At 40.2% G+C, this 27,661-nt stretch overlaps 1 protein-coding gene across 3 annotated transcripts in view; it reads right to left on the reverse strand.

The window, feature by feature from the left end:
- The window catches only part of UTRN (utrophin), a 583,736-nt gene that overhangs the window by 396,681 nt on the left and 159,394 nt on the right, over window positions 1–27,661 (reverse strand). For all 3 annotated transcript variants that reach the window (XM_038766673.1, XM_038766663.1, XM_038766681.1), the window contains 10 exons: window positions 23,993–24,080; window positions 17,069–17,304; window positions 16,752–16,932; window positions 14,850–14,986; window positions 12,308–12,520; window positions 5,051–5,164; window positions 3,928–4,083; window positions 2,381–2,551; window positions 856–1,035; window positions 59–193 (listed from right to left, as the gene is read on the reverse strand). In XM_038766673.1, the coding sequence (XP_038622601.1) occupies window positions 59–193; window positions 856–1,035; window positions 2,381–2,551; window positions 3,928–4,083; window positions 5,051–5,164; window positions 12,308–12,520; window positions 14,850–14,986; window positions 16,752–16,932; window positions 17,069–17,304; window positions 23,993–24,080 (1,611 nt within the window). The remainder of the gene's footprint in view (window positions 1–58; window positions 194–855; window positions 1,036–2,380; window positions 2,552–3,927; window positions 4,084–5,050; window positions 5,165–12,307; window positions 12,521–14,849; window positions 14,987–16,751; window positions 16,933–17,068; window positions 17,305–23,992; window positions 24,081–27,661) is intronic.

Genomic DNA, 27,661 nt, shown 5'->3' on the forward strand with positions numbered 1-27,661 from the left:
TATTCAATCATATTTGTTGAGCGCTTACTGTGTGCAGAGCACTGTACTAAATATTTACCTCAAGGGCCTCATTGACAGCTTCTGCTTTATCAAGAAAGGTTTCTGTGCTTTGAACCCTCTCCTCCAAAGTGTTCAGCCAAGCTGTTTCCAGATCCAAATACTGAAGTAATTCAATCCAGCAAGACCATACTTCCTAAAGAACAGGATGGGAAATATATAAACAATCAGTCCATAGGGCAACAATACATTATACATGTTCTCTAGAATTAAGAATCCCACTCACTTTAAGATCTAATTTACAGGTGACTGTCAATCTATAATAATAATAATGATACTGATGTTATTTGTTAAGCGCTTACAACTTGCCAAGCACTGTTCTAAGCACTGGAGTAGATACAGGGTAATCAGGTTGTCCCACATGGGGCTCACAGTTTTAATCCCCATTTTACAGATGAGGTAACAGGCACCGAGAAGTTAAGTGACTTGCCCGAGGTCACACAGCTGATAAGTGGCAGAGCCAGGATTAGAACTCACGACCTCTGACTCCCAAGCCCGAGCTCTTTCCACTGAGCCACGCTGCTTCTCTATTCACCCTCAATTCTTTTAGGTGAAAAATGCCCAGGCTCCAGTTTGCATAACAAGAAGATTCAGTGCAAATAAAAACGATGGTCCTTACCTCAGTGCTCTCAGTTCAGGGATTTGACAATGAAAGAGATTTTTTTTTTTCTGTTTCAGTTTTGCCTCTGATTATTCACTGTGAACAGAGCTAGTTTACCACAAAATTCAATTCTCAAGTGCATACCCAGATGCATTTTTTGAATATAAATTGAAAAAGATATCGACATATATATATACCTCTAGAGTATGGCATTTTCCTCTAATTCGATTACAAAGAAGTTGATAGTTCTCCAACACAACATTCAGCTCAGATGTTAGTTCCTGGCCACCAGATGGCGCTTTTGCCGCTAACAACTTGATGTTGTCTTTTAAAATCTTCACTCGCACCTCTTTCTGCAACACATCCTCTTTCGCTCTCTGTTCACAAAAGAGACAAAGAAGCACCACCTTCTTCAACAGTCTGCTTTCTAAAAACATTCACTCAAGTCTAATTTCTAACATAAATGACTTGCCTGCATTATTTTTTACTAACCTAAAAACCACTCTAAGATGATTTATGAAAAACCATCAGTGTCCAAATAATCTACGGCTAAAACTAGTTTACTCACTTAACAGACATTAGTACACTTCTAAAAGTATCTCCTCTATTTAAAAAATTCACAATCAGAGGTTATTCAGCATATGCTTTATCAACTATTAAGTAGGATTACTGAGATTTTATTACAATGGTCATAGCAAAAACGTAAACATGCTAAGCAGGGCAAAGGGCTATGTTAGAAAAGAATGTTGTCATTGTCACTTTCAATACCACAGTAAGAACCTAACAACTTTCACTGAATACACCACAGTAAGTCAAGTATAATTCAGTCTGAATTATGCCTTCCAGTGAACCTGGAAGCTGGTTCATTTACAGTAATTTCTGGTTAGTTCTCTCAAGTGCATTAAAATGTCCTTTAAAATCATAATCATTAGGCTTGTAATAACAGCCTAGTAATAATTATTATGGTATTTGTTAAGCACTTATTATGTGCCAGGCACTGTTCTGAGTGTTGGGGTAGATACAAGTAATAGGTTTGGACACAGTCCCTGTCCCACAGTGGGCTCACAGTCTTAAATCCTCATTTTACAAATGAGGGAACTGAGGCCCAGAGAAGTAAAGTGACTGCCCAAGGTCACACAGCAGACAAACGGTGGACCGAGGCCCGTGCTCTATCCACTGCAAGTACTTTCTGCTCACCTCCTATTAAAAAGTCCCTGCCATTTATACTTTACACAGTATATAAAAAGATTGAAAAAACAGATCTTAACAGAATTGATGTTAAGCTTGTTAGTTCTTCAGGATCTCTTGAGGCCAGATGTGCTGAATTCCTGCCTGGTGTTCTAAGAGTGATCTACCAATCAGTGTTATTCAGGCTGAGTCAAGGAATAATGATTGGCAGGATGAAAATGGAGATCTAAGGAAAAAGCCACAGCAGATGTCCTGTAGGCAGACTTATTTGGCCCTTTGGAATACTTGAGATCGAACAATAATAATGACACTACTACTTCATTATTATTATATTATCATATCACAATAATAATGATAATTGTGATATTTGTTAAGCACTTACTCTGTGCCAAGCACTGTACTAACTGCTGGGGTAGATAGAGAAGAATCAGGAGAACTCTAATTCTCCATTTGCAGCTTCACATGCTCCCCTAAAAAGCAAAAAGTTTTAGTTTTCGCAATCGAACTTTTATTTCCAAATTTGGATATGTTTACCTTCATTTCTTCAACAGCACCCTCAAGTTCTTCTGGTGATTTATATTCAAAATCTTTCTCCAAGTACTCTTCTTCAGCTTGGGTCATCCACTCCTGCATCTCCGCCAAATCCTTCTTCAGGTTCACAGCTTTTTCCTGACTTTCAGACAACCTATTCTTCTGAAAAGCAATCTAGCAAAGAAAAAAAAAACACATCAAGAAAAAAAAGTCCATCAAAAGGAGTTTTTTTTTTTTCACAAGATAGCATCTCAAGTTATCTGTTATTTGAAAAAGATTGCTGGCATGGGTGAATTTCTAATCTTAAAAACAGAATTAAATTATTTTTCCTTTGGAAAAATAAGTGTCCTGATACAAACTCAAAGAAATACACATCTTCTAGTCCAAGATCATAGGATGGTATTCCTGTTTTATTTACAACCCATAATAACAGATTTACACGCCTGGTATGTTTAAAGTTAGTATTTTTTTAAACTTATCTAACACAAAAATTTATCCCAGAAGGAACCAAATCTAGACTTCCCCTGATTCATAAACACTTGATCCTAGAAAACTATTCTCAGACAGGGATCACACAGGCCCACAAGTGCACCAATGCCCACCCCCAACTTTCACTTCCACATACAAATGGAGGAGAGATTAGACTATAGATAAATGGAAAACATATACATTTGCAAACTCCTACAGGAGACTTCAATCAACATTACAAAAATTGATTAGGAGTAGCTGCTGATGCTACTAATTAACAAAGATCAAAAAATGATACAAGATTAACAGTATACACACAATACGCAAACCCGATCATCTGTCCCTGGCCCAAGAGAAGGGACTTCCAGCACAAACCCCCGTCACCACAGTTCTTAGTACAATACGCTATACAAAGTGGGAAAAATATAATCACATAGTTCTCCTTAAATCTGTTCATTCCTTTTTGCAGGCTAAGTCCCTAGGCTATGGCAAATTCTCAGTCCCAGCATACCAGGGAGAACCGAGTCCTGTTGTTATGCAGGGCATGGAAGTAGACTGTGTCATGTACTTAAACCCAAGCCCAATCGACAAACAATCCCCTTTGGCCACTTTCTTCTGCAGCTCTCTGGAGTTCTGCTAGCCAGAAAGTGTACAACCAAATAGGGAGGGGCCAAGTACAGATGGGGTGTGGAAGGAAAGAGGTGGCACTAATGTGTCTCTGAACAAGGTCAATCAGCGACCACTCGGGGGGAGGTTGAGAGTGAACAGCAAGAGACGAAACTGAAAAATAAAATTTCAACTCTTCAAACCCCCATCTCTCCCTTCATCCACTGACCCCATCATTTCCCACCCAACCAACACGGCCCCAGCACTGGGACACCTGCCCTCCAGGAAAGGTTCCACGGATCAACCCACAAAATTATCCCTAAAATTAGCATTCTCAAATATCAACCTAGCATGTCTACCTACCCACCCTGATATCTGAATCCCATATCGTTTAGAAGATGAATTTATGTTCTAGGCAGTGTATTGACGGTATCAATAACAGGCCGATCTTCGGACAACATGACCCAAAAACTGACCTGTTTGCTATATTTCTCCCACTGGGATTGATAGTCCACCAGCTTGGTTTGCATCCATGTTTTAACTCCTGTGACCGGTTGACTTCTTAAGGTAGCTTCTATATCTTTCATTTCTTTAAATGTTGACTCAATCATGTCCATTTTATTAACAAATTCCTGAGCACACAAAACAGAACACAAGCTGATAGTGCTTCCTTCATGGAATAACAAAACATTAGGCTAATACTTTTATTTCATGCAATGCCCATTGGTTCATCAAATTTTGAACAAGTCATTTAACTTAGATGTTCCACTAAAATTCACCTTTCTGAGATAAAAGTATTTGCATGAATAGGGAAAACTTCATTTCAATTATCTTTGAAAAGCACCCAAATTTTCTTTAGCAGGTACATTATATAAACGATACAGTATGATTAGCAAATTTTATTACAGTGTGTTCATGTTCTTAAAGGATATAAACTTTATTATATAAGGAACAATACACAAAAGAAGCCAATGTCAATTACACATCAGGTAGAGTCACTCGTATTTAGCATTCAGTATCATAATCTCTGCAGTCTCTAGGGAATAACATTTTCTATAATAAGGCGTTACCATTCTTAACTTTTTAAAAAAAATACATCTCCTGCTGGGTCCTTAGTAGCAAGGAATCACTTTCCATAGGACACTGTGTCTCAATTTCCAGATATACCAGAAAACATTCTTTCAAACTCTCTGAAAGACTCAAATGCTTGAGTCCAAAGTGCATTTTAGGTGACAAATGGTCATGTAATTTGCTGGTGAAGACTCAGCAACAAGCAAGTGCATTATTTTCTTCTGGGACTGACAAGCATATAAAGATGTACTTTTTCCATAGTCAAAACTCAATAAAACAAAGTACCACAAATTTTTGGTGGTTATTCTTCTATTCTCAACCAAAAATACTATGGCATAGGCCAATAGAAATGTGGCTGGTTTTGCATTTTGAAAATGGCAAGGTCAAAACATGTTTCAAACCAAAGAAAATAAAATTGTGTTTGGGCTTACTGGTTTGCCACAAAGACTACCACTGTTTATAGCAGCAAAAAATGATAGAAAACCAGATGCATTTATTTCACTTCTTTCCCAAGATCAGCAGACTCACTGTGCATTGGTCAAGCTGTCTTTGAAGTCCTTCACAATCTCCTTGGACAGCCTGTTCTTTCATTAAGAAATCTTTCACACCATCCATCCACTTCTGAATGACTTTTGAATCAGCCTGAATCGAACACAGAAGTGAAAGAGGATATTACTCAGTGACAAACAGCCCACTGCACTTCAAGATCTACTGCTATTGAAAATAGCCAATTTTAGGAAACTTTGATAGCACCATTTCTATTTCTTATATAATCATCTCCCCTGTTTGACCTGGTCCCTCTTAGTAAACTACAAAGAATGAGTTTTGTATCACAGCATACATATTTTCACCCCTCCAAACTGCAAAACACTTCTCATGATAGATAGTACTATATGTATGTGTGTGTATGTGTGTATAATACAGCCTAGATATGTATATGATATAGCTAGATATGCAGAGAAGCAGCAAGGCATAGTGGATAGAGCATGGGCCTAGGAGTCGGAAGGTCATGGGTTTTAATCCCAACGCTGCTACTTATCTGCTGTGTGACCTAGGGCAAGTCACTTCACTTCTCTGTGCCTCAGTTACCTCATCTGTAAAATGGGGATTGAGACTGGGAGCCCCACATGGGACAGGGACTGTGTCCAACCTGATCTGCTGGTGTCTACCCCAGAGCTTAGTACAGTGTCTGGAACATAGTAAGCGCTTAACAAATACCACAGTTATTAATTATTATATATATGAGATACACTTAGATACATAGATATGTATGAGCTACAACTAGATATGTGTGTGTATATATATGATACAGCTAGATATGTATCTGATAAAGCTAGATACGTATATTCATATATATGTTACAGCTAGATATGTATATGTATGATACGGTAGATGTATATAAATATGATACAGGTAGATATGGTACAGTTATATATGTTACAGATATATACATACACACACACACACACATATACATATATATACATGATTTAAATAGACATAGCAACTTACGTATGTTTATTGACTATAAACTGGCACTTGCAAAAGTTACTATTTTATTGAGAACACTAGGAACTGCATAGGCATTTTCTGTACTCATCAGGAGACATGCTTCTCTTCAGGCACATTCATTAAGTTTACTGAGATATGATACAAGATGATGAATGACAATGGACAAGATTGCTTCCTACTTTTTAAACACCAGCCCAAACTTCTAGGGAATTGAAAAGGGATTGGAAAAGCATACAGTAGTAGTAGTAACAGTATTAAATGCGTACTGTGTGCAAAGCCACATACTAAGTCCTGGGAGAGTACAATACAATAGAGTTGTGGACATGTTCTCTGCCCTCAAGGAGCTTCCAAACTAGTGGGGGAGATTACAGTTGGGAGAATAAGAAAAAAAAATAAAAGGGGAGGAAGGAAAAATACTTGCCCACCCTCTGCTAAAGAACTCATAAGACAACATTCATTGAGCGCTTACTGTGTGCACAGCACTGTACTAAGCGCTTGGGAAGTACAAGTTGGCAACATACAGAGACGGTCCCTACCCAACAGTGGGTTCACAGTCTAGAAGGGGGAGACACAGTCTATAAGGGGGAGACAACACCCAGGTATGTGATCATACTTTCAAAAAGTTGCAGGGTTTAGACCTGTTCTCAGTGTCTACCTTTAATAATCTCAAATGTAGACAGCTGTACAAGCTGTACACTAATGATTTCCTATAAAACGCTGGTTAAGCCATTAATATCCAAATCTAGAATAATGAAAGAAATGGGGATATTGCTGAGGACTTTAAGAATGCACACCAATCTACAGTATCCAAGAGATGATGCACAATAGGACTAAAGAGGTCTGAGCTCCCAACACCATTCCCTGAAGCTCCAAGACGAGCCTCTGTGGTAGCGCTTCACCCGACCCCACAAATTTTTCACCTTCATGTATCAGGAATGGGATTGTTCAGAAAGCAAAAGCCAAGAAATGTTCATTTGGGCTCCCATCAACTTTAAGTGGCTTGGGGTGGGAAACATGCTTCAGGAATGTTGTTCTATTGTACTGTCCCAAGGGCTTATTACAGTTATTTGTACACAGTTAAGCGCTCAATAAATTTGACAATGCATGAATGAGAAGTGGTTGTGATGTCCAGCTCCACCTCCAAAAGGGGTGCAGAGTTATAGAAAAAGTCAACAGAGGGCCTCTTTCATAGGTCTTCCTTGCTTCCTCTTTCTCTCTACTCATATCTCTCCCTCCCTCGGGACTGTGGGCAAGCTCTAGAGATGAAATAGGAGATTCTCCTTGGCACCTCTTCCCCCTCAGTAGGCAAAGAACAGCATGGAGGAGAGGGCACAAAGGGAGTCTGTTTAATTTCATTACTGGCACAGACTCTCATACCCATTCCATTCCTAGCTTGGGCAGTGGCTAGCTAGTGGAAGGCAATCTGCTACAAGTCAAAACTCACCTGTGCTGGGCAGCAGTGGCATGGGAGAGAGTCGAGGGCAGAGATTCAAGTTGACTGTACGGCAGGAGGCAATAGTAAGCCAATTCCTTATTTTTACCAAGAAAATTTTAAGGATAAAGTACAAGAATGATTGCAGATGGAGAGTGGGGCACTCTGGGAGAGATGTGTCCATAGAGTCGCTTTGGGTCAGAGACGACTCAATAGTATAAGAGAAGACACAGACTCTGTTCTGATTAGCTGCCTTTCAGTCTCACACCTTGTTCATTCATTCATTCAATTCAGTTGTATTTATTGAGCACTTACTGTGTGCAAAGAACCTTCTGCAGTGAGCCCAAGAGAAAATTGTTTCTCTGCCCCACAGCTACAGCCCTTTACTGTTTTAACTCATCTTGGACTCCTCCAAAACTTCCACTCCAAAAAGAATACATGACTGATCAATGCCTGGCACAGAGATTGAGCATTTATAACACAAATAACCTAGCAGTAATCATACTCCAGAGACCCACCACATCATACTGCCAAGACGTTTTCTCTACATATACTTGGACCCAAAAACCTATGTAAAGCTGGCTCATTTTTATCCAAATTTCTCTCTGCATGATTTGGGGCTAGATTCTTGGGTTTTGGGTTTTTTTTCCACACCTCCTCCTCTTCCTCCACCTTTTGGAATGTCTCCAGCACAGCTCACTGTGGGCAGGGAATGTGTCTATTTATTGTTCTATTGTACTCTCCCAAGTACTTAGTACAGTACTCTGCACAGAGTAAGTACTCAATAAATACGACTGAATGAAGTAGACTGGTTCTTGCTGCAACCACTTTGCAAGTCAGGCCAGAGTCAAGCCCAAAAGAGGAAGCAAGGTTCAAATGAAATGTTTTTTGTCTTGTTTGGTAGCATTCATTTGCTTACAATTATTGTGAGTTTTTTTTTAAAGATACTATTTTTCAGTGCTTATTTTTTAGGAAAAGTACACATTCAATCAACATATGATAACTAAATTTGACAGCAAACAATGAGGAAACTCAATCTTTTATCATATCCTTCCTTAGAAATAGGCTTTTAAGAACAACCTAAAATTCCAAATGAGAATATGGTCTAGCAGAAAACCCCCTTTCTGGGAATTGGGAGACTCAGGTTTAGGACCCCACTCTGCGACTCGCTGTGTTACCTTAAGCAAGCCACTTAGCCTCTCTGGGCCTCAGTTTTCTCAACTATAGAGGTAAACTAGATTGTGAATCCCATAGGAGAGAGAGTTAGGTCCCATCTCAGAATCTTGTACCTCCCCCAAGCAGGTAATAAGTAAATGTATAGTTAAAGCTATAATTATTGCTTTAAAACATATTAAGCAGAAAGCAAAAAGTATATTCAATCAATAACTGACAGGGAAAAGTTGTCATAGGTTTACATACAAGAACAAAATTGATATTTTTGCAATGTTAACATTTTTTAAATTACAGAAAATGTTAACTGTTGTTTTTTTCAGTTCCTAAGAATGTTCTTTTAGAACATGATCCAGTAAAAGGATTTGCACTAGATGAACTACGGTTCTACTAAGCAGTCCTGTATCCACTTTACTTGAACCCCTAACAATATCCCCACAACCTCTGCAGTGTCTGAGTTAATGCATTTGTGCTCCCTCATATGCAGCAGGTCATACATTCCACATAGCTTGTCACATACTAGTCACTTAATAAATACATTACTAAATTATTTACATCCTGTGACATTTCCTTAGCATTCCTTACGTTAAAAAAAAATGTTCAAACATCTGAGCATGCATTTCCTACGTTCTTGCACTTGGACCTGTACTTGGGCACTTGGTATTCACCCCACCCTCAGCCACACAGCACTTATGAGCATGTTCGTAATTTATTTATTTTTTTATTATCATTTTTTTAAAAAAGCAAATGTCTGCTCCTCTCCCCCACCGTAAGTTCACTGTGGGCAGAAAATGTGTCTACCAATTTTGTTGTATTGAACTCTCCCAAGCACTTAATACTCTGCATGCGTAAGCTCTCTATAAAAACCAGATTGATTCTTGTCCTCTATAAAGATATGTCATCAGACCCAGGAGATTAACCATTCTTCACGGTTCTAGTGACTTTCAATGGTGGCTTTCTCAAATCATGGAATGGAGACTATGTTTCCAAGTACTGCTGTCATTTCTAAAAGGGTCCCACCTGATCTGTGAGAGAAATGATAATCACACCCTCGAGTGAGGCATAATAGCAGTGAAAGTAGTAATAGTAACATTATTTTCGAACACCTTGCTTGTTGGAGTGCACTGTAGTTCATGCTTGAGAAGTACAAAGGGGTGTATATGATCCACACAGACTTTTCAAGGACCTAGATGCTCATGGCTGTGTTCCAGGATTTGCTTATCCCTTACCACCCCTCACCAGTTGACCATAATCATGAACTTAATTCCACATCCCTTCACATTGTGCCATAGCCATTCCTTTGGTCAGGATCACGAAGAGCTGCCAGTGCTTGACAACGCAGTGCTTACTCTGATAAGAGTAGCTCTTGTATATTCTAGTTGCATTGGGAACCAGTCTTGATGGCATCAGCTCTAAGTTCATAAAAAAATATAACAGCTAACTGGCAAACAGTGTAGAAGGGAAGCAGCATGACCTAATGGAAAGAGAATAGGCCTGGGAGTCAGAGAACCTGGGTTCGAATTCTGGCTCTGCCACTTGCCTGCTGTGACCTTGGTCAAGTCATTTAACTTCTCTGTGCCTCAGTTCCTTCATAAGCAAAATGAAGATTCAATACATGTTGTCCCTTCTACTTGGACTGTGAGCCCTATGTGGGACTTCATCTCGTACCTACGCCAGCACTTAGTACAGTTTATGTAATACTACTATCATTATTATTATTTAACAGCACCTTTTGGTACTAGTCTCTCATTGTTCAGACAAGTTTTGAGCTAAATGTAGATTTATATAAGAATTACAGTAGGTGACCTTAAGACAACACCAACATAAAGAAACAAATCTTTAACACTATGCTTGTCTCTGAACCAAAAATTTGAGTAGCTATGGGGAGAAAAGTTATGGTTTCTTTCTTGAAGTTGTAAAAGTTCCATCTGACAGCACACGGCTTTATAAGACAAAGAAAATCTTCACCCAAAAGTAATGAGCTAGGACTACTGAGACATGCACAGTACACTTTCTCTTCAGGGATGAAGCTTTAACCTAATGAGATCTTAGGTTACTATTAATGTTTAAGTAAATATGCTTAAATATACTTACTTTTCCCAGGCTGGTTTCTGTCCTAGATATTTAATAGAAACTGCTCACATGACCATCTCCAATGACCTTCATAGAGTCTTGCCAAACCTTCATTTGATCATGACTCTCACTTTCCTCAAAATACTATTTTAGCTTAACTTGTCTCATCTCTAACTATTCCTTCAGTCCCTTTAACTACCTGCCCTCTTCACAACTTTTAATAGTGAGAGTTTTGCAAACTCTCTTCTACACCTTATACAATCTCAAGATTTTAGGTTCTAACTCTATACATTGAATTTTTAAACCAATCCATACAGTTCTTACATCTCCTACTACTGACATGGCATCTCCCATTCACAGACCATTCACAGAGTATACAGTGATCTTCATTTCTGAGTCCTTCCCACTGTTATCCTCAATTTGTTAGAAATACCAATGATGTGTCCATCCACCAAGAACCTTTGAGTTTGTTTTGACTCCTTCCTTTCCTAAGTCATATTTATTGTGCACTTACTATGTGCAGAGCACTGTACTAAGCTCTTGGGAGAGTACAATACTTCCCACACATACCATTGCTTATTCAATAATAGCAATAATTGTGGCATTTGCTAAGTAATAATAATGATAATTAATAATTATAGTATTTTTTTAAGTGCTTGCTATGTGCCAAGCACTGTTCTAAGCACCAGGATACATACAAAGTAATCAGGTTGGACACAATCCCTGTCCCACATGGGGCTCACAGTCTTAATCCCCATTTTACAGATGGGGTAACAGACACAGAGAAGTTAAGTGACTTGCCCAAAGTCACACAGCAGACAAGTGGCAGAGCTGGGATTAGAACCCACATCATCTGACTCCCAAACTGGTGTTCCCTGCCACTAGACTATGATGCTTCTCCAAAACAATGTGCCAAACACTATGCAAAGAGCTGAAGAAGATACAGATAGTAAAATCAGACAAATTTCTGGTCCCCCATAGGGATCACAGTCTAAATAGGAGGGAGAATAGGTATTTTATTACGTTACACAAATAAGGAATTTTTCATAGGTGCTCCTCTAATCCCTGTTTTTCTATCTCTACTCATTCCAACCTAATCATTTCTGCTCCAAGCTGCCTTAATACTTTTTTGATTTGTAGCATGGCTTCCCACCAGCTAATACTGAAAGCCACAAAGACCATACTCTCTTTTTCAATTTCTACTGAATCCCTAAATCCAGATTCTAAATTCCAACTCTGAGCTTCAAGTTTTCTCCATTCTGTCTAGAAGAAACAGGCAGTAAAGATGAAAAGGTTGCTAGAATATCCATCTGTGAGATCTCTAAGTTGTTTTTAGCTCAAGCCAACAAGAATGTGAGCCCTCTTCTCAGTCATTCATACCCTACTTAAATTGGGAAATAGTAGAAGGATTATCAGGATTGGTGTCTATTTCTGCTAAAAAGCATCTGTCAGTGTCAAAATGTCTATTTGTGTTTTAATCTGCATTCAAATGCACCCCACTTCTTATCAGCAAGGAAAGTGGAATACTAAATATTAAAAATGTTAACATGTAGGCAAATATCTAGCATGCCCCAAACAATTAAGAATCTTTAATTCACCTCAAACACCCTCAGTTTGGGAATGATTTCTTCCAGTAGATCAGCATCTTTTGTAACCTTGCTCTTTAGCTTGTCCCACTTTTCTTGTAGAGTCTCAAACTGTTGCTTGTAAATCTTTCCTAAATCAGATGGTGTCTGTTTCTCCAGAGCTTTTGCTTCTTCTGAAAGTTGACGTAACACAGGTTTTTGATCCTCAAGGATGTCATCAAGCATCTGTTAACAATAGAAAAACATTCTGAATACATGTGGTATTCTGTGTGGACATGTAACAAAACCTCCGGGCCAAGTCTGCAAAGGTCTGACAAACAAAACCAACATGACTAAAGTAAGATAATAGGGATGAACCTCCAGAATTCCTTTCCAAGATTCAGTGTCCACTAGAACTCCAGGAAGAATTCCTTGCCCTCCTAAGGCTGCCCTGGTGATCCCTCCAGTGGGATGAAGTGGCCTGGCCAAAATGGAAATCCTTCTAAGGTGCAGACTACCACCAAATGGAAACTTCTGCCACAGAGGAAGATAACAAGAACAATAATAATAATAATGGTATTTGTTAAGCGCTTACTTTATGCCAGGCACTGTACTAAGTGCTGGGGTGGCTACAAACAAATCGGGTTGGACACAATCCCTGTTCCACATAGGGCTCACAGTCTTATTCCCCATTTTACATGAGATAACAGGCACAGGCAAGTGAAGTCACTTGCCTAAAGTCACATGGCAGACAAGTGGTGGAGCCACAATTAGAACCCATGACCTTAGAACCCTGCTTTATCCACTATGCCATGCCACTTCCCTACACTAGGGATCATTAGGTGAACTCCTCTCTGGTTTAATTTGCTTAAGGAAAATTGAAGAAATTAACATTTTATCCATTTGGGAAAAGATAAACCATCACAATAATTAAAGAAACATTTTCCTCTGTAAAACAATTTGCTGGAAACAAAAATATTTAGGATATAAAAATTGATAAAAACAGGGTGAATAAATTTGATTCACACAGCAGAGGAAGGCATGAATGACATTACCAAATCAGTAATTTGTTGATAAAGCAATGCCCAGTTCAAAGAAATTGAAAATGCAACTAATAACCCCACAAGTACAAGAATGCTGGAGACAATTTAAACATGTTTTACAATAAGAGTAACTCTACCTAAAAGAGCAGACGTCTAGTATAGCTGAATATTTGACCTTTGGTTTGACAATGACTCTGCTGCCAATGAGAATTTACCCAAATTTGCAAGTCTAGCTGAATTGTCCCAAGTATGATTTCCATCGATTACACATAAAGATCAAATTTTCCTATATTGCACTGTTTTTTGTAGGGATTTGGATTCTTTCCAGCAGAGATTTCAATTCTGCCCTTCCCAAACTATGAGTTAGATACAGAGATACACTTCATTTCTGATGGCTCTTTGCTTCAGTTACCTCAACTGTAAAATGGGGATTGAGACTGTGTGCCCCATGTGGGACAAAGGACTGTGTCCAACTCGATTTGCTTGTATCCACTCCAGCGCTTCGTATAGTGCCTGGCACACAGTAAGCACTTAACAAATACCATAATTATTATTATTAGTCTACTGTTATTTTTGCCATTATTTAACTTTCCACATTACTTGAAATCATGCCTCACTGTATCTTTGAAAAAGTTTCCACTGTATTCTTGGTTTCCAATTACCTCCACTTTAACTGCACATGTAATAACTGTTTCGGTTACCTGTTTTCAAAAAAAATGTATAATTTTATTTGAATGGCCCACACATTTAAGCTGCTTGGGGGTAAACACTGCTTTGATTCTGATAGATGAATGCCTTCCCAAAATGGTTCAGTCTTGCAATTTACCTGAATAGGTGGAATTGCTGAAGAAGCATCCTCTCTAATTCAAACAGCCCAGCCATACAAAAAATTAGATGTTACTATTGTTCCAGGGTGAACTTGTGTCTTTTCACAGTCACACTTGGTCTATCATTCTCCCAAAGGCTGTGATAACCTTACTGATTCCGTTTTCTGCTTATCTGGATATTGGGATATCCCTGGCAATCTTCGGAGGTGCAGTCAAACGCAACACCTCAGGCTTTTTTCAGGGTTGCCCTTCGCTGATTCAGCAACATACTTCATAATCATCAGCATGTCTACTTCAAGAACTCAGTCATCAGCAATTCACAGACTTTTTATACTGCACAAAACTGTTTAACTGGAGGAATTTCCCAGAGGATCCAAAGCACGGCCCAACACTAGCTTCTAGATGGTTCTTTCTGCCCTTGAAACAGGTTGAGGAATATGAGATTTCACTAGTCTGTTAACTACCAACTTGGATACCCCAAAATTTTCTACTTTCCAAACACCAGGTGGTGCTGGAAAGTTGATAAGGTTGCTAGATAAAATGAATTTTCATTCCTTAAGCTAAAATGCCTGGTTGTCTAATTATCTGTACTGACTTTATGAGTTCCCAACAATCAAATTTCTAGACAAAGGCCTCCAGACAAAAACAAAATGTATTTCCAGTACTTAGGAATTCATGGCATACTAGAAGACCTGAGTCACATACCTTTTTTTGCTGCAGGGCCTTCTCCACTTTAATGGGGTCACTCAGGGTATTCAGAGTGACCTGAGCTCTGCTTTCTGTATCACTTAACGCATCCTTCAGCCTCTGCAATGCCTCCATGTAGCCCTGACTCTTGAGTTCTGTTAAAAATAATCTAATTTGAAAAAAAGGTACAGGAAATCCATACTTCTCCAAGCACTTCAACTTTACATAGTAAGACTGAGGGAATGTTAGTTAGCTAGATTAATTTACAATATTACTTGGATCTAGCAGAGTTTCAGTTAGTTCTTGAAAAGCAATCATTTCCCTATTGGTCCTTTTAAGGCCCAGTCAATGATTTCATCCCTGCTAAGACAGAAAAACCTTATTTATGTATCAACTGTTAACCTTCAACAATCATTTCCAATTCATTACATAAAGCACCTCTGCATTCACTGAGCAAACCCGCCTAAATACATCTTGCAGAGAAGCTAGCTCACCAAACTAACCCACCCTTTCCTAGTCTGTTTTTCTTTACCACAAATTATACAGCATAGTATAAAATCAATATGATTTACCACAAGCTTCCTAAAATCCATTACTGGTCCTGAGTCCATAGACAAGTTGTTGACTATATTCAGTGTTATTTATTGAGTGCTTACTCTGTGCAGAGCCGTGTACTAAGTGCTTGGGAGAATACAATACGATAGATATGTTCCTTTCCCACAAGGAGCTTAGAGTATGATTGGGTGGGGAGGCGGTCACAGACATTAAACTAAAACTGCATTATTCAACCTGGAATGGAAAACTACGGATACTCAAGTTCGGATATGTTCTGGTGGTTGAACATTATGTAAGACTGTCAAATTGAAATGCATCTCCATCTAGGATTTGAAAGATTAAAATAAAAATCCATTACAGCACCGATGTGCAAGGTACCCTCTTTTTAGGTCACAATGAGAAGCCACCAACCAGAGGGAAAGGTTAAGAAATGAAGTGGCAAATGTTTATCATTGATCGATGGCAAGCACCAAAGCCCATCTTGAAGATAAAACTGAGAAAAAGAAGAGCCGTTTGCATTTCATTTAACAGACTAGGCCATTTAAGTGCACTGAGTAAAACCCTACAGCCCAGAAACTTTGGAGGAACGGAACTATAATCGAAGTCCAGGCACACTCCTTTCATCACAGAAACTCTGCTTGTTTTTAGTCAAGGTGTAGTGAAATGAACTATTTTTCTATGACCAATTACATAGTCCAAAGTGTAGTGACATTCCTGAGGGGGTGGTGATCAGAGCACAAAATAAGGGAGAAATTGCTCCTCTACCCAAAGAGTGCATATACCAAGAGTTAAGAGAATCTCTTAAAGCCTCAGAGAAACATTTATCATATCAAAGAAAAGAATGCTGTGATATAGTGTACAAAAATATGGTCAAGTGGAAGGAACCAACTGACCTAAAATATTTTAAACCCTTTCTGGTAATTTTTTAAGTGATTTTAAGAATCACTTGAATAGTACTTTAAAATTAGAATAGGTGCAGCAAGACTATCCTCCCTTATACTTAGACTATGGGCCCCACGTGGGACAGGGACTGTATCTGGACTGGTTAACTTGAACCTACCTCAGCACTTAGATCAAGGCTTGACACATAGTAAGCACTTAACAAATACTATAAAAGAAAGAGACCACAGAGAATGTGAAAGCTTTTTACATTTTTATAAATTCCATAAAATAGTTTGAGTAGTTCTATCAAGAAACTAGGCCCTGACATTCAAGAACTAAAAAACAACTGGGTGGACAGAGAAGATAACTACGGTTGGTTGGTTGGTTCCATATTTTGTGCTTTTCTGAAGGGAAAAATCAAAACTGACTTATAAAGGAAACAAAGAAAAAAGAGCTAAGTGAAAAAGAAAGCAAGCTCTACACCTTTCTCCGAATGCTGCTGACATTCTTCTAGTTTCTGCCGGACAGATGTGTAGCGATCCATAAAGCTGTCCAGACTTTTCTGAATGAAATGTGGAACAGCGGGTTGAGACTTCAATGACACGCAACTGGCACTCAGCTTTTCAACTCGTGGGCAGAGACTCAGTAAGTGGGTTAGCTCCCTCTATGAAAGAGAAAATGAACACACACACATTAGTTCAGAGAGACTATGTCCTGCACAGGTCAAACTTAAAAAGGCATGGCACAAGATGGAATGCCTAAAGAAACCATCCACGATGCAACTATGTTAGCCTACCCACCTGACATGAATCCTTCAGGCCTGGTGATAGCTGCTGTGAAGGGGCAAAAGCATTTTTCACCCACTCCTCCTTTTCTTTTATGGTCTTTTCAAGGGTACCCAGCTCTTTGAAGTAAGAATTTATGTCCTCCTGGAGCTGAATCTTTCTTGCTGTATCTTCCAGACACCGAACAATATCATTCCATTGTGAAAGTGTCATCTCCAAAGCATTTTTCATGTCTTCAGTAGGAATTCCTTCTACAAGAACACAGATCAGGCTCCAGTGAGATTTCATCCAGGGATAGGGTTTAAATGTGAAAATGCCTCATAAGTCTGAGAATGAGCAAGAGCCTCTACCTTAACAACTATTTCTTCTCAATGAGTTGCAAATTTGACTGCTTTAGGATGCCATGCAAAAATTTTACTGAAAGCAAAGATGCTGCTTTTCCTTAACCATTCATTTAAATTAAAACCAAAATGAGCTCTCAAAAACCATAGGGCCATTCCACTAGGGCAATGGACACAGGGCATTTGGGGCTGAGCTCCCAGACTTGCTCATCCCAAGTCTCTGGTACAACTTGCGTCCAAATGGGGCTGAGATGATCCCAACTGTAAGCTCTATGGCCCTTTGAAGCCTGCCCTGCCTCAAGCCTCATCCTCTCTAAAATCCCTGCCACTCCATATCCACACACTCAAAATGAAAAATTGGCACCTCTGCACCAAACTGCTCACCTTTAAGATTATTTCTGACACTCAGTTTAGATATATTTTAAAGAAAATGTCAGGTCATTTAAAATCAAAATGGATTTTATTCTATTATTTTCCTTGGTGCCAGCTCTTTGTTTTGAGGTGGGGGTGGGGTGAAAATAGGCAGATCTTTTAGTGGATGAGAAAATGGGATGTGGCTTGGGAGCCACAAGCAGGCTTTGAAGAGATCCCTAATCTAAAGAGCTCCAGATTTGAAGTCTTTTTCACCAGCTCAGAAACCCTCAGTTCATTGCCAAGATCCGCCCTTTCCTCTCCATCCAAACCACTACCCTGCTAATTCAAGCTCTCATCCTATCCCGTCTGGACTACTGCACTAGCCTTCTCTCTGATCTCCCATCCTCGTGTCTCTCTCCACTTCAATCCATACTTCATGCTGCTGCCCGGATTATCTTTGTCCAGAAACGCTCTGGACATATTACTCCCCTCCTCAAAAACCTCCAATGGCTACCGATCAATCTGCGCATCAGACAGAAACTCCTCACCCTGGGCTTCAAGGCTGTCCATCACCTCGCCCCCTCCTACCTCACCTCCCTTCTCTCCTTCTACTGCCCAGCCCGCACCCTCCGCTCCTCCACCGCTAATCTCCTCACCGTGCCTCGCTCTCGCCTGTCCCGCCATCGACCCCCGGCCCACGTCATCCCCCGGGACTGGAATGCCCTCCCTCTGCCCATCCGCCAAGCTAGCTCTCTTCCTCCCTTCAAGGCCCTGCTGAGAGCTCACCTCCTCCAAGAGGCCTTCCCAGACTGAACCCCTTCTTTCCTCTCCCCCTCGTCCCCCTCTCCATCCCCCCGTCTTACCTCCTTCCCTTCCCCACAGCACCTGTATATATGTATATATGGTTGTACATATTTATTACTCTATTTATTTATTTATTTATTTATTTTACTTGTACATTTCTATCCTACTTATTTTATTTTGTTGGTATGTTTGGTTCTGTTCTCTGTCTCCCCCTTTTAGACTGTGAGCCCACTGTTGGGTAGGGACTGTCTCTATGTGATGCCAATTTGTACTTCCCAAGCGCTTAGTACAGTGCTCTGCACATAGTAAGCGCTCAATAAATACGATTGATTGATTGATTGATTGATATAAAAGGAGCTTTACCCACAGAGCTGGAAACCCCCAAGGGCAAAAGCCTTCTTCCTTCATTCCCATGGAGTTGGAGCCCAGGATTGGTTGTTTTTTAAAAGACAGAACTCCAATCAAGTCCTCCAGAAATCTTTCTGAAGAACCAACACTTCACAAACATTCTTTAAAATAAAATGCAGTTGATATGTGTAGACATTAACATTGTCTACAATGAATTTACCTACACTACTGAAATTAGGACAAATGTGGATGGACAAAAATCTTATCTTCTTGAGTTGAGAGGGTTAGTGGATTAGTTTCATCACACCATAGTCAAAGGACAACTAGCAACACAGAGATGTTGTGTGCTTTTTAATTTTCTAGTTTTATTATTATTATTATCATTATATCTAGAACTGCATCTTTATTTTTGTTTTGCTTTGTACAGAACCAACACACTGTAGGTGGTCAGTGAACATCAAAATCAATGCTTCAACACCCCAGTAATCATTTAAAATTATTAAACTATTCTGGATGGCTTTTTGCATTATTATATGACAAAAGAAAAATGCTTTCAAAATACAGGGTTTTTGCTCTGGATGGGATTTTCAAAATATCACCAAGACTGGAATAAGAACAGTGATGATAGAGGCATTTAATAATCAGTTACTCTATGTCATACACTCTGCTAAGCCCTGGGGTAGTTAAAATCAGATCAAATACAGTCTCAACACTACAAAGAACAGGTCATTTAACAGAAGAGATAGGTCCAGAGAAGTCTAGCGCCCTGCTCAAGGTCACCCAACAAGTAAGTAGCAGAGCCAGGTTTAGTATAGCCAGGTCTCTTCACTCTCAGTCCTGGTCTCTCTCCGCTAGGCCAAGCTGCTTCTCTATCTGGACTCTCTAGCTAATAAAGACACCAGATAAAACAAAGTTTCATTCCTGAAGCTAAACTGACTAGTTGCCTAATTGGTTCATACAGAAAAAGACACAGACCCTTTCTCCCCCTCCTTTCGGTAAAGTATCAGCTGGAGTCTGTCCAAGTAAAAACTGGCTCTAGTCAGTGAGGACTGTGGAAATCAAAACGATCGCAACTGGTTTTCTGAAAGAACTCTGGCAAATTCAGAAAAAGCTGAAAACCTTTAAGACAATTTATAGTAATAATAATTATTATTATTACTATTATTATGGTAGTTGTTAAGTGTTTGCCAAGCACTGTAATGAGACCTGGGGTAATAATTAATGATGATGGCATTTATTAAGCGCTTACTATGTGCAAAGCACTGTCCTAAGCGCTGGGGAGATTACAAGGTGATCAGGTTGTCCCATGTGGGGCTCACAGTCTTCATCCCCATTTTACAGATGAGGTAACTGAGGCACAGAGAAGTTAAGTGACTTGCCCAAAGTTGCACAGCTGACAAGTGGCGGAGCCAGGATTTGAACCCATGACCTCGGACTCCAAAGCCCGGGTTCTTTCCACTGAGCCACAATGCTTCTCCTGGTTACCTTAGATATAAGGTAATCAAGTTGGACACAGTCCCTGTCCCACATGGGCTCACAGTCTAAGAGGGGGTAGGGCTTAGTCTCCATTTGGCAGATAAGTGAAGCCCAGGGATGTTAAATAATTTGCCTAAGGTCACAGAGCAAGTGATAGAGTTGAGATTAGAACCCAGGTTCTTTGACTCCCAATCCTATGCTCTTTCTACTAGACCATGCTGCTTCCCCATACACATGCTACAAACACACACACTTCTAGGGCTAAGATAGGCTGAAAATTCTTGCTGGCTAGGGATATGTTGGGATCTATGATACAGATGGTTCATGAGTCATTTGAATACCTAAATATCTGTCTTACCTTATCTGCATCTTTACCTTACCATACTTTAGCAGAAATAAGGTATGCTTTGTCTTTCATCTACATTAATGATCAAAGTTCCAGATTTCAGCCACAACTGGCAGAAATGTGAGAGGGTGAGTGGTGCTTGCAAATCACTAGTACTAAAATCCTTCATGAAGGGACTGGGTCAAGGCTTACCTATCATTTATGACAGAAGACTCCATCATCCTTATCGTCACCATCATGACTGACATCCTGTTTACTAATGAAACTATACCCTGCCTTTCAACACCAAGGTATTATTACTGTCTTTCTCCCAAAACAGCTGTCCAACCTTAGCAAACCACTCTTTGGAGGTCTGATACTAAAATCTAGAAGTAACCTTTACTGTGCTATTAATACACTCAATACCATGGATTCATCCAATCCATTCATCTACAGTATATCAAAGAAGAAAATAACTGACCTTTATTTAAAGGTTGCTAGCATCAGATCCAAAATTGAGGCCCACGTGAGATACACAGAAAATCTGAACACCAACCCCTTTAAAAGGTGAATCCTGGACCCTTTTACACAGCTGAGGGGTGCTAAGTAGCAATCAAAAGCCATCTGTCCCAGTTCAGAGATTATCACACTTCTTAATTTACCTTAGTTTAAATCAGTGGTGTAAGAACTAGATGATAGAAGGTAATTGTTGCAAGGTTCACAAATACTAAGCAACAGCCAACACAGATATCACAGTAGGTAGCCACAAGCACAACACAGGCAATAAGATGGAAATCTGAAGCCTATGGTTCAGGGGCCAAATACAGGCCCTCAAACTGGGAAAGGGAGGGGTGAGGTATTTAAAATTTCCCCCAGGGTCTTGGGCTAAGCAAGAGGAAGTCTACCTAAAACCCAAACACACAGTGAAACTAAACATTCACAGCTCCAACTGGCCCAATGTGGCCAAGGGCTGTGGGGGTCAGCCACAAGCAGCCTGGTCAGGGCCCTCTACAAGGGTGGGGCAATGGATGTCAACCCCTAGTAGAGCCAAGGACCCAGCCTTGCCTCAAAGGACCCAGTGGGCTCCAAAGACCAGGAATGACCCTATGTGGAGTCAAAGCCATACACTTGGACTGCCCACCGGGCACCATTCAAACCTTCTCGGTTCTGCCCAGGGATGGATTCCTCACCCCTTCAAAGAGGAGAATATTCTCAGTCAAGCGGCTCCCAGGGCTCAGCAGCTCTTTGGAGCTAAGAGGGAAGGAGGGAGGTGGGATTTTGCAGGCAGGAGAAGAGGCATGAAGCAGCGTGGCCTAATGGAAAGAGCACAGGCCTGGGAGTCAGTGGACCTGGGTTCTAATCCTGGCTCTGCCACTTGTCTGCTACGTGACCTTGTTGGGTAAGTCACTTATCTGGGCCTCAATTACCTCAACTGTAAAATGGGGATTAAAACTGTAAGCGCATGTGGGGCACGGACTGTGTTCAGCCTATCTTGTATCTACCCCACTGCTTAGTACAGTGCCTGTCACATAGTAAGCACATAGCAAGTGCCATTTAAAAGAAAACAGAGAGGCAGGAGCAGGTGTTAAGACAGCCACCACACACCCCTGGGAATACCTCCCTCCAGCCTTCTCTGCACAGGTAAAACCTGTCACTGACTTAGGTTGGGGAGGGACAGACAGAGTGTCCTGCTTTGAGCCAGGGAAAGCAGGATCCACCTGCCCCTTTGTCCTCACAGCACGCCCCGTGACATGGTGAGGTGGGGAGTGAAAGGCTCCTGCCTTCCACTGATGGGTCCACCCAATGAGGAAGGGAACAGTGCTTGGCACATAGTAAGTGCTTAACAAATTACCATAATTATTATAATGTCGATGCTGCCCATTCCCAATCATGTGGACACTGCTCTTTTGTAACCCTGGGGTGAAGAAGAGAGAGAGAAAACAACCTCTGCCATGGCCAGTCCATTGTAAACTCCCTTCTCTCCACAGCCACAGTGGTTACCCTGAAGAAGCCATGTGGCAAAATATTAACACACTGCATGGATGAAATCATGCTACATGTCACATGTGTCCCATAAACCAGAGTAGCACTGGGCTCCCTATCAAAGGAGCACCGATCTGTCATAGCCACCATTTAACAGGAATCATGTGGGGGAACAAGGCAGTAAAAACTGCCATTGCTATGCAGAAAAGGGACAGAGGAATTTAAAACCCTTAGAAGCACAATGAAGTACACTACATTAATGTGTGCTCAAATTGTATGATTGGCTCTTCTGCACAAAAAGGTTGCCAGTTCCAATTCTAAACAAATCTTCCCCATAACCCACAAGCCACGATACTGTATTCAGTTCTGTCATAATGTGCTTCTGAGATCTAATCCTTGCCGGGATGGCTGGCTAAACCAGTCTTCAGAGTGCACCTGATTATGTAGCCATGAGCACAGGACTACCATGGATTGGGATGTGATCTGTGGGGCTCCTACTTAACATTAGCCTATTAGTTTCCAATTCTAAAAATTTCCCAGGCTTAGTCACATCTCATGGTCCTCAAACCTTTCTATCCTATGAGTTGTTTAGAACAATCTTGCTTAGAACAGCTCCCTGCCTCATGTGTCGCTCTTTAACACAGCCAATATAAAGCGCTCAACATCTTCTTGGAATGAGAGATTTTAAAAACGAATAGCAGAGGTAAATTTAGGAGTTCTGATATCCATTTTGAGATTTGGGTTTATAAAAGGATATATTTTGAATGAGAATAGTTAAAGTACTCATAGCACTTATGGAACAAATGAGAGTCACCAGGAGTCCTACATGCATAACAGAGCCCATTAAATGGATAATGAACAATGAAAGTTGCTAGACAACTAATTTTTTTTAAATATATCCCATTTTCTCCAGTCTGAAGAAAAGGTCTCAGGGGAGCATGAATAACAATTTCTAAGCAAGAGTATGTTTTGCTAAATTAGGCCTGGAAAAAAATTGAAAACTTGATTTCTAATTGTATCTAAATATCACAAACCTAGTGTAAGTCAAATGACTTTTATAAATGCCCTGATTTTATCAAAGATTCTTATCAACTCTAAACATGAATATAAAATTCTTTCATAGGTAAAAATTTTTTTTGAACCTTTTCAACTCAAGAAGCATAAGGCAAATGCTGAAAAAACTATTAGGAAATCTTCTAGGATCCAATATCATTAGTCTTCTCACAAAATAAAGACTAAAAATTATGTTACAAAATTTTTCATATATTGCCACCTCAGAAACAAAACCAAATACAACAGGTCTCACACCTTTTTCCATTTGCTCCAAGAGGTTTCGTCCATCTTGGTTTAATTCATCTAGTTTGGGATTTCTTTCAGCCCGCTCTTTTTCCAATACCTGGAAATACAATCATCAAGTTACACAGGGTAATTAAGAATTTTTAACTTTCAAGACTCCTTAGTATAACAATCCAAATAGCAAAATTTCCACATGACATTTCCTATTGTCTCATTATCTCTGAACACTCTGTGGACTGGTTTGGAAATCTTCAAAAATTCAGAACTACACACTTTGGGTCTAGCTAAATAAGTACTGAATAACAAAGAACACTGGTTTTAGTTGGTGACTTACACAGAACATAGATATGACCTAACCAGCAGGGGTTTCACCTTTTTGGTATATAAATGTGTATGATATATATGTACACCACCACCCCACATATATACATGTATATATCTATATCTATAAATCATGTGTAACATTATTATTATTATTGGACATATATATCTACATAGAAATAGTCATCAGAGGAACTAGTAGTCTTTCTACTACAGAAATGAACAAGTGTGAAGCAGTAAAATTTTGTAAATCCTTCTTGCCCCTCCACCTTACCTGGTGCAGGCAGAGGGAGATAAACGATGCTGTAAAATTTATATGGCTAGAATATTCCTTTCCACCCAAGGGTCTGAAAGAGTTAAGTTAATGGTGTTTCATCACCACCATGAGAACTGCACTCAATGGGTAGATGGCTTCTGGAATATATTACCACAGGAAGTTGGGCAGTCACAGTTTGGATACAACCTTGGAAATGTAATGATTTTGAGAGGGAAAAGCTAGGGATGCTATAAACAACTTTTAAACTATGTAATTGGCCATTGGGATGGCCAGCCATTCCACTTCCTATGAACATCCCTGCCATGGCAACAGAACCCTGGACAACACTGGTGGTAAACAGCAAGATCACAGGCCTGGTAAAAGGGCAGCCAACTGTTTGAAGTATTCTGAAAGGAGATGGCTTCTCGGCCACTAGTGGGAAAGCTCCAGCCCTCGGGGATAGAGCTAAACTCTCCTGAGAGCAGAGTCGAAAGAAGTCAGGGAGTTGGGAACTTCCTGTTGGCTGTGAGATACTGCCTGTTTCTCTGGAATCCAGACAGAAGAGATCTTGAAGCACTGAATTTGTTTCTCTAAGGGATACCTAGAGTTAAAAGGAAACTAGAACAATCTGTCTTCATTTATAAATTTTCTTAGGCTAAATCCTATTTCCCAGCCTTTTACCCCAGTGCGGGGCACCTGATTACTATTAAATCCATAGTTTGGCCCTGACAGTTTTAAACTTCAATGGCCTTAAATATTACACCTTGCACTCCATGGCTTTCATATTTTCTGTTGTGATCTTTTCCACTTTGTCGTACTAATTAAACTCCAACTCTGATCTTGTCTTGTGTGGGAATCTGGCACAGCCACGGCCACTGTAGCCTAGACAGACCTAGCAATTAGAACCTGGTGAGCATGTTACTCCCATATCTGCCTTGGATAATATCGAACATAGGGTGGTCAGTAAAAGTAACCTTAGTTCGATGGCATTCAGCCATGTGGCCCCAGTTTCAATCTCCTGAGAGAAAACCCTCAAAAGAGTCTAATGAATGCCATACGAGGCCTGCCCAAATGTCAGTCATGGCTTAATCTGCAGGAGTTCTTCCTTGGATGGTCCCTAACCAAAGCACAAAAGATAAGAACCCATCATAGAAAGGAAATCACTCTCTACGTCCCTGAAGTCCCTGGATCTTAAAAACAGCAGAAATGTTTGAAGTCTCACAAAAAGGAATGTCGTTTTTCCATATTTTATTAAATTTAGCAGAACCATAGTGCAATGTCCAACCAAATGCTATCATCCAGAAATAATTAAAACAAAAAATACCCTCCAGCAAGGGAAATGAGGGAAAACCATGGTGGTCCTAAGTATTCCCTGGTTGACAGGTTACATCGTGTTCAATATTTTTCTATATGGGACTTATGTGTCTTTCACCCAATTTAAGCCCCTTAATAATTGGTTGGTTGCCTTCCTTCCATGCCAACAGAGTGATTGATAGGCTGATTGACTAAAATATCTCCTCCAAGAAGCCGGCTCTGACAGACTAACCTCACCCAACATATTTGCCCCCACTTCTGCAACACTTATGTACTTGTGCCTGTACCCCTTAAGTACTTTGATATTCACCTCACCCCCGACCCACAGCACTTCTCATCTGTATTTTAATGTCTTTCTCCCCCACTAGACTATAGGGTCCTTTGTGGGCAGGGACTGTGTTTACCAATATTATACTGCACACTCCCAAGCACTTAGTATAGTGCTCTTAATACAATGCATTGGTTGATGAATGGTAGCGTGCTGCCACAACTAACAAGTAAGAACCCTGGAATTAAGCCTTAAGGTTTTCCTTATAATGTACTTTTCCTGTCTCAGAGGAAGTTTGAATGAAGGACACTGCTGTGTTCCCTCAGTTTTTACCGAAGCACAGTAAGCATACCAATAATTGGGGGCAGAGTGATCTAGTGGAAATACCAAGGAATTGGGAGTTAGGAGAACTGGATTCTAGTCTCGGCTCCACCATTTGCCTGCTGTGTGACCTTGGATAAATCACTTGACTTCCCGGTGCCTTAGTTTGTTCATCTGCAAAATGTTCTCCCTCCCTCAGTCAGCCCATATGGGACAGGGACTGGGTCAAATTTGAATATACCAAACCATCTCCAGAGCTCAGCAGAGTGCCTGGGACATGGTAATGACTTAATAAATACCACTATTATTATCACTTATCCTGTGGACAGCTGCCAGACTACTTGACAGAGTCCCACTGGTGAACGACAAGTGGTTGAAAGGTTTTTTTAAGCACCACACAAGATGGCAACATCTACCACATTTCTAAAATCTTGATTTACTTTTCACAAAACTTTAGAGGGTCATGAATCTTTTCAGCCAATCCAAAGCCAAAAAGTTCCAGCCACAGATTTCATCTAAGCAAGACATTTTTATTCAACCATTTTAAAGAAATATCTGACAATTCCCACTTTTGAGCTATCATATTTCAATGTGTATGTACACCGCATAATATAAATGCAGCGATGCATGGACATTCTGCACATTTATTGTTAATAGAGTTGTCCTGTTTGAAAATGTTGATGAGCTTGTATCCATGGGTGAGCATGTCTGAAAGAATCTCTTTCACACTTTGTCCATGAAAATAAAGTAGTAAATCTGATAACTGGGCATTTGGATAATGACCATGTTAATCATTTTAAAAAGACTCAATTTCTAAATCTGTTACAAAATGAATTGCCTTTGCAGCTTGTTGCACAGGTCGATGAAACATACCGTTGTCCAACCTCCTGTTTACCTGGCTCAAACTCAGAATTCCTGGAGGCACCCTGTGTTCAAAACCTTAAGTTTCTGCCAACTTAAGGAACCCCTCTACCAACACACCACACTGGTTTTCCCGCCAAGTGGGAGCTGATATTTCCAGTGTTTCACGGCCCCGGGCAAAATCCGTTGACAATTTACAAAACTGTGAGACACCTTTTGTGAAAGAACAGAAGGCAGAAAAGCAGGAATGAGATGCTGTGGGGATCACTGTTTACAGAAAACAGAATCCTCCAATCTGAGTGCACGCACCTTCAGTTCCTCACTGTACCACGGGAGGAAA

This window comes from Tachyglossus aculeatus, chromosome 2 (assembly GCF_015852505.1).
Source record: "Tachyglossus aculeatus isolate mTacAcu1 chromosome 2, mTacAcu1.pri, whole genome shotgun sequence".
NCBI classification, from domain to species: Eukaryota; Metazoa; Chordata; class Mammalia; order Monotremata; family Tachyglossidae; genus Tachyglossus; species Tachyglossus aculeatus.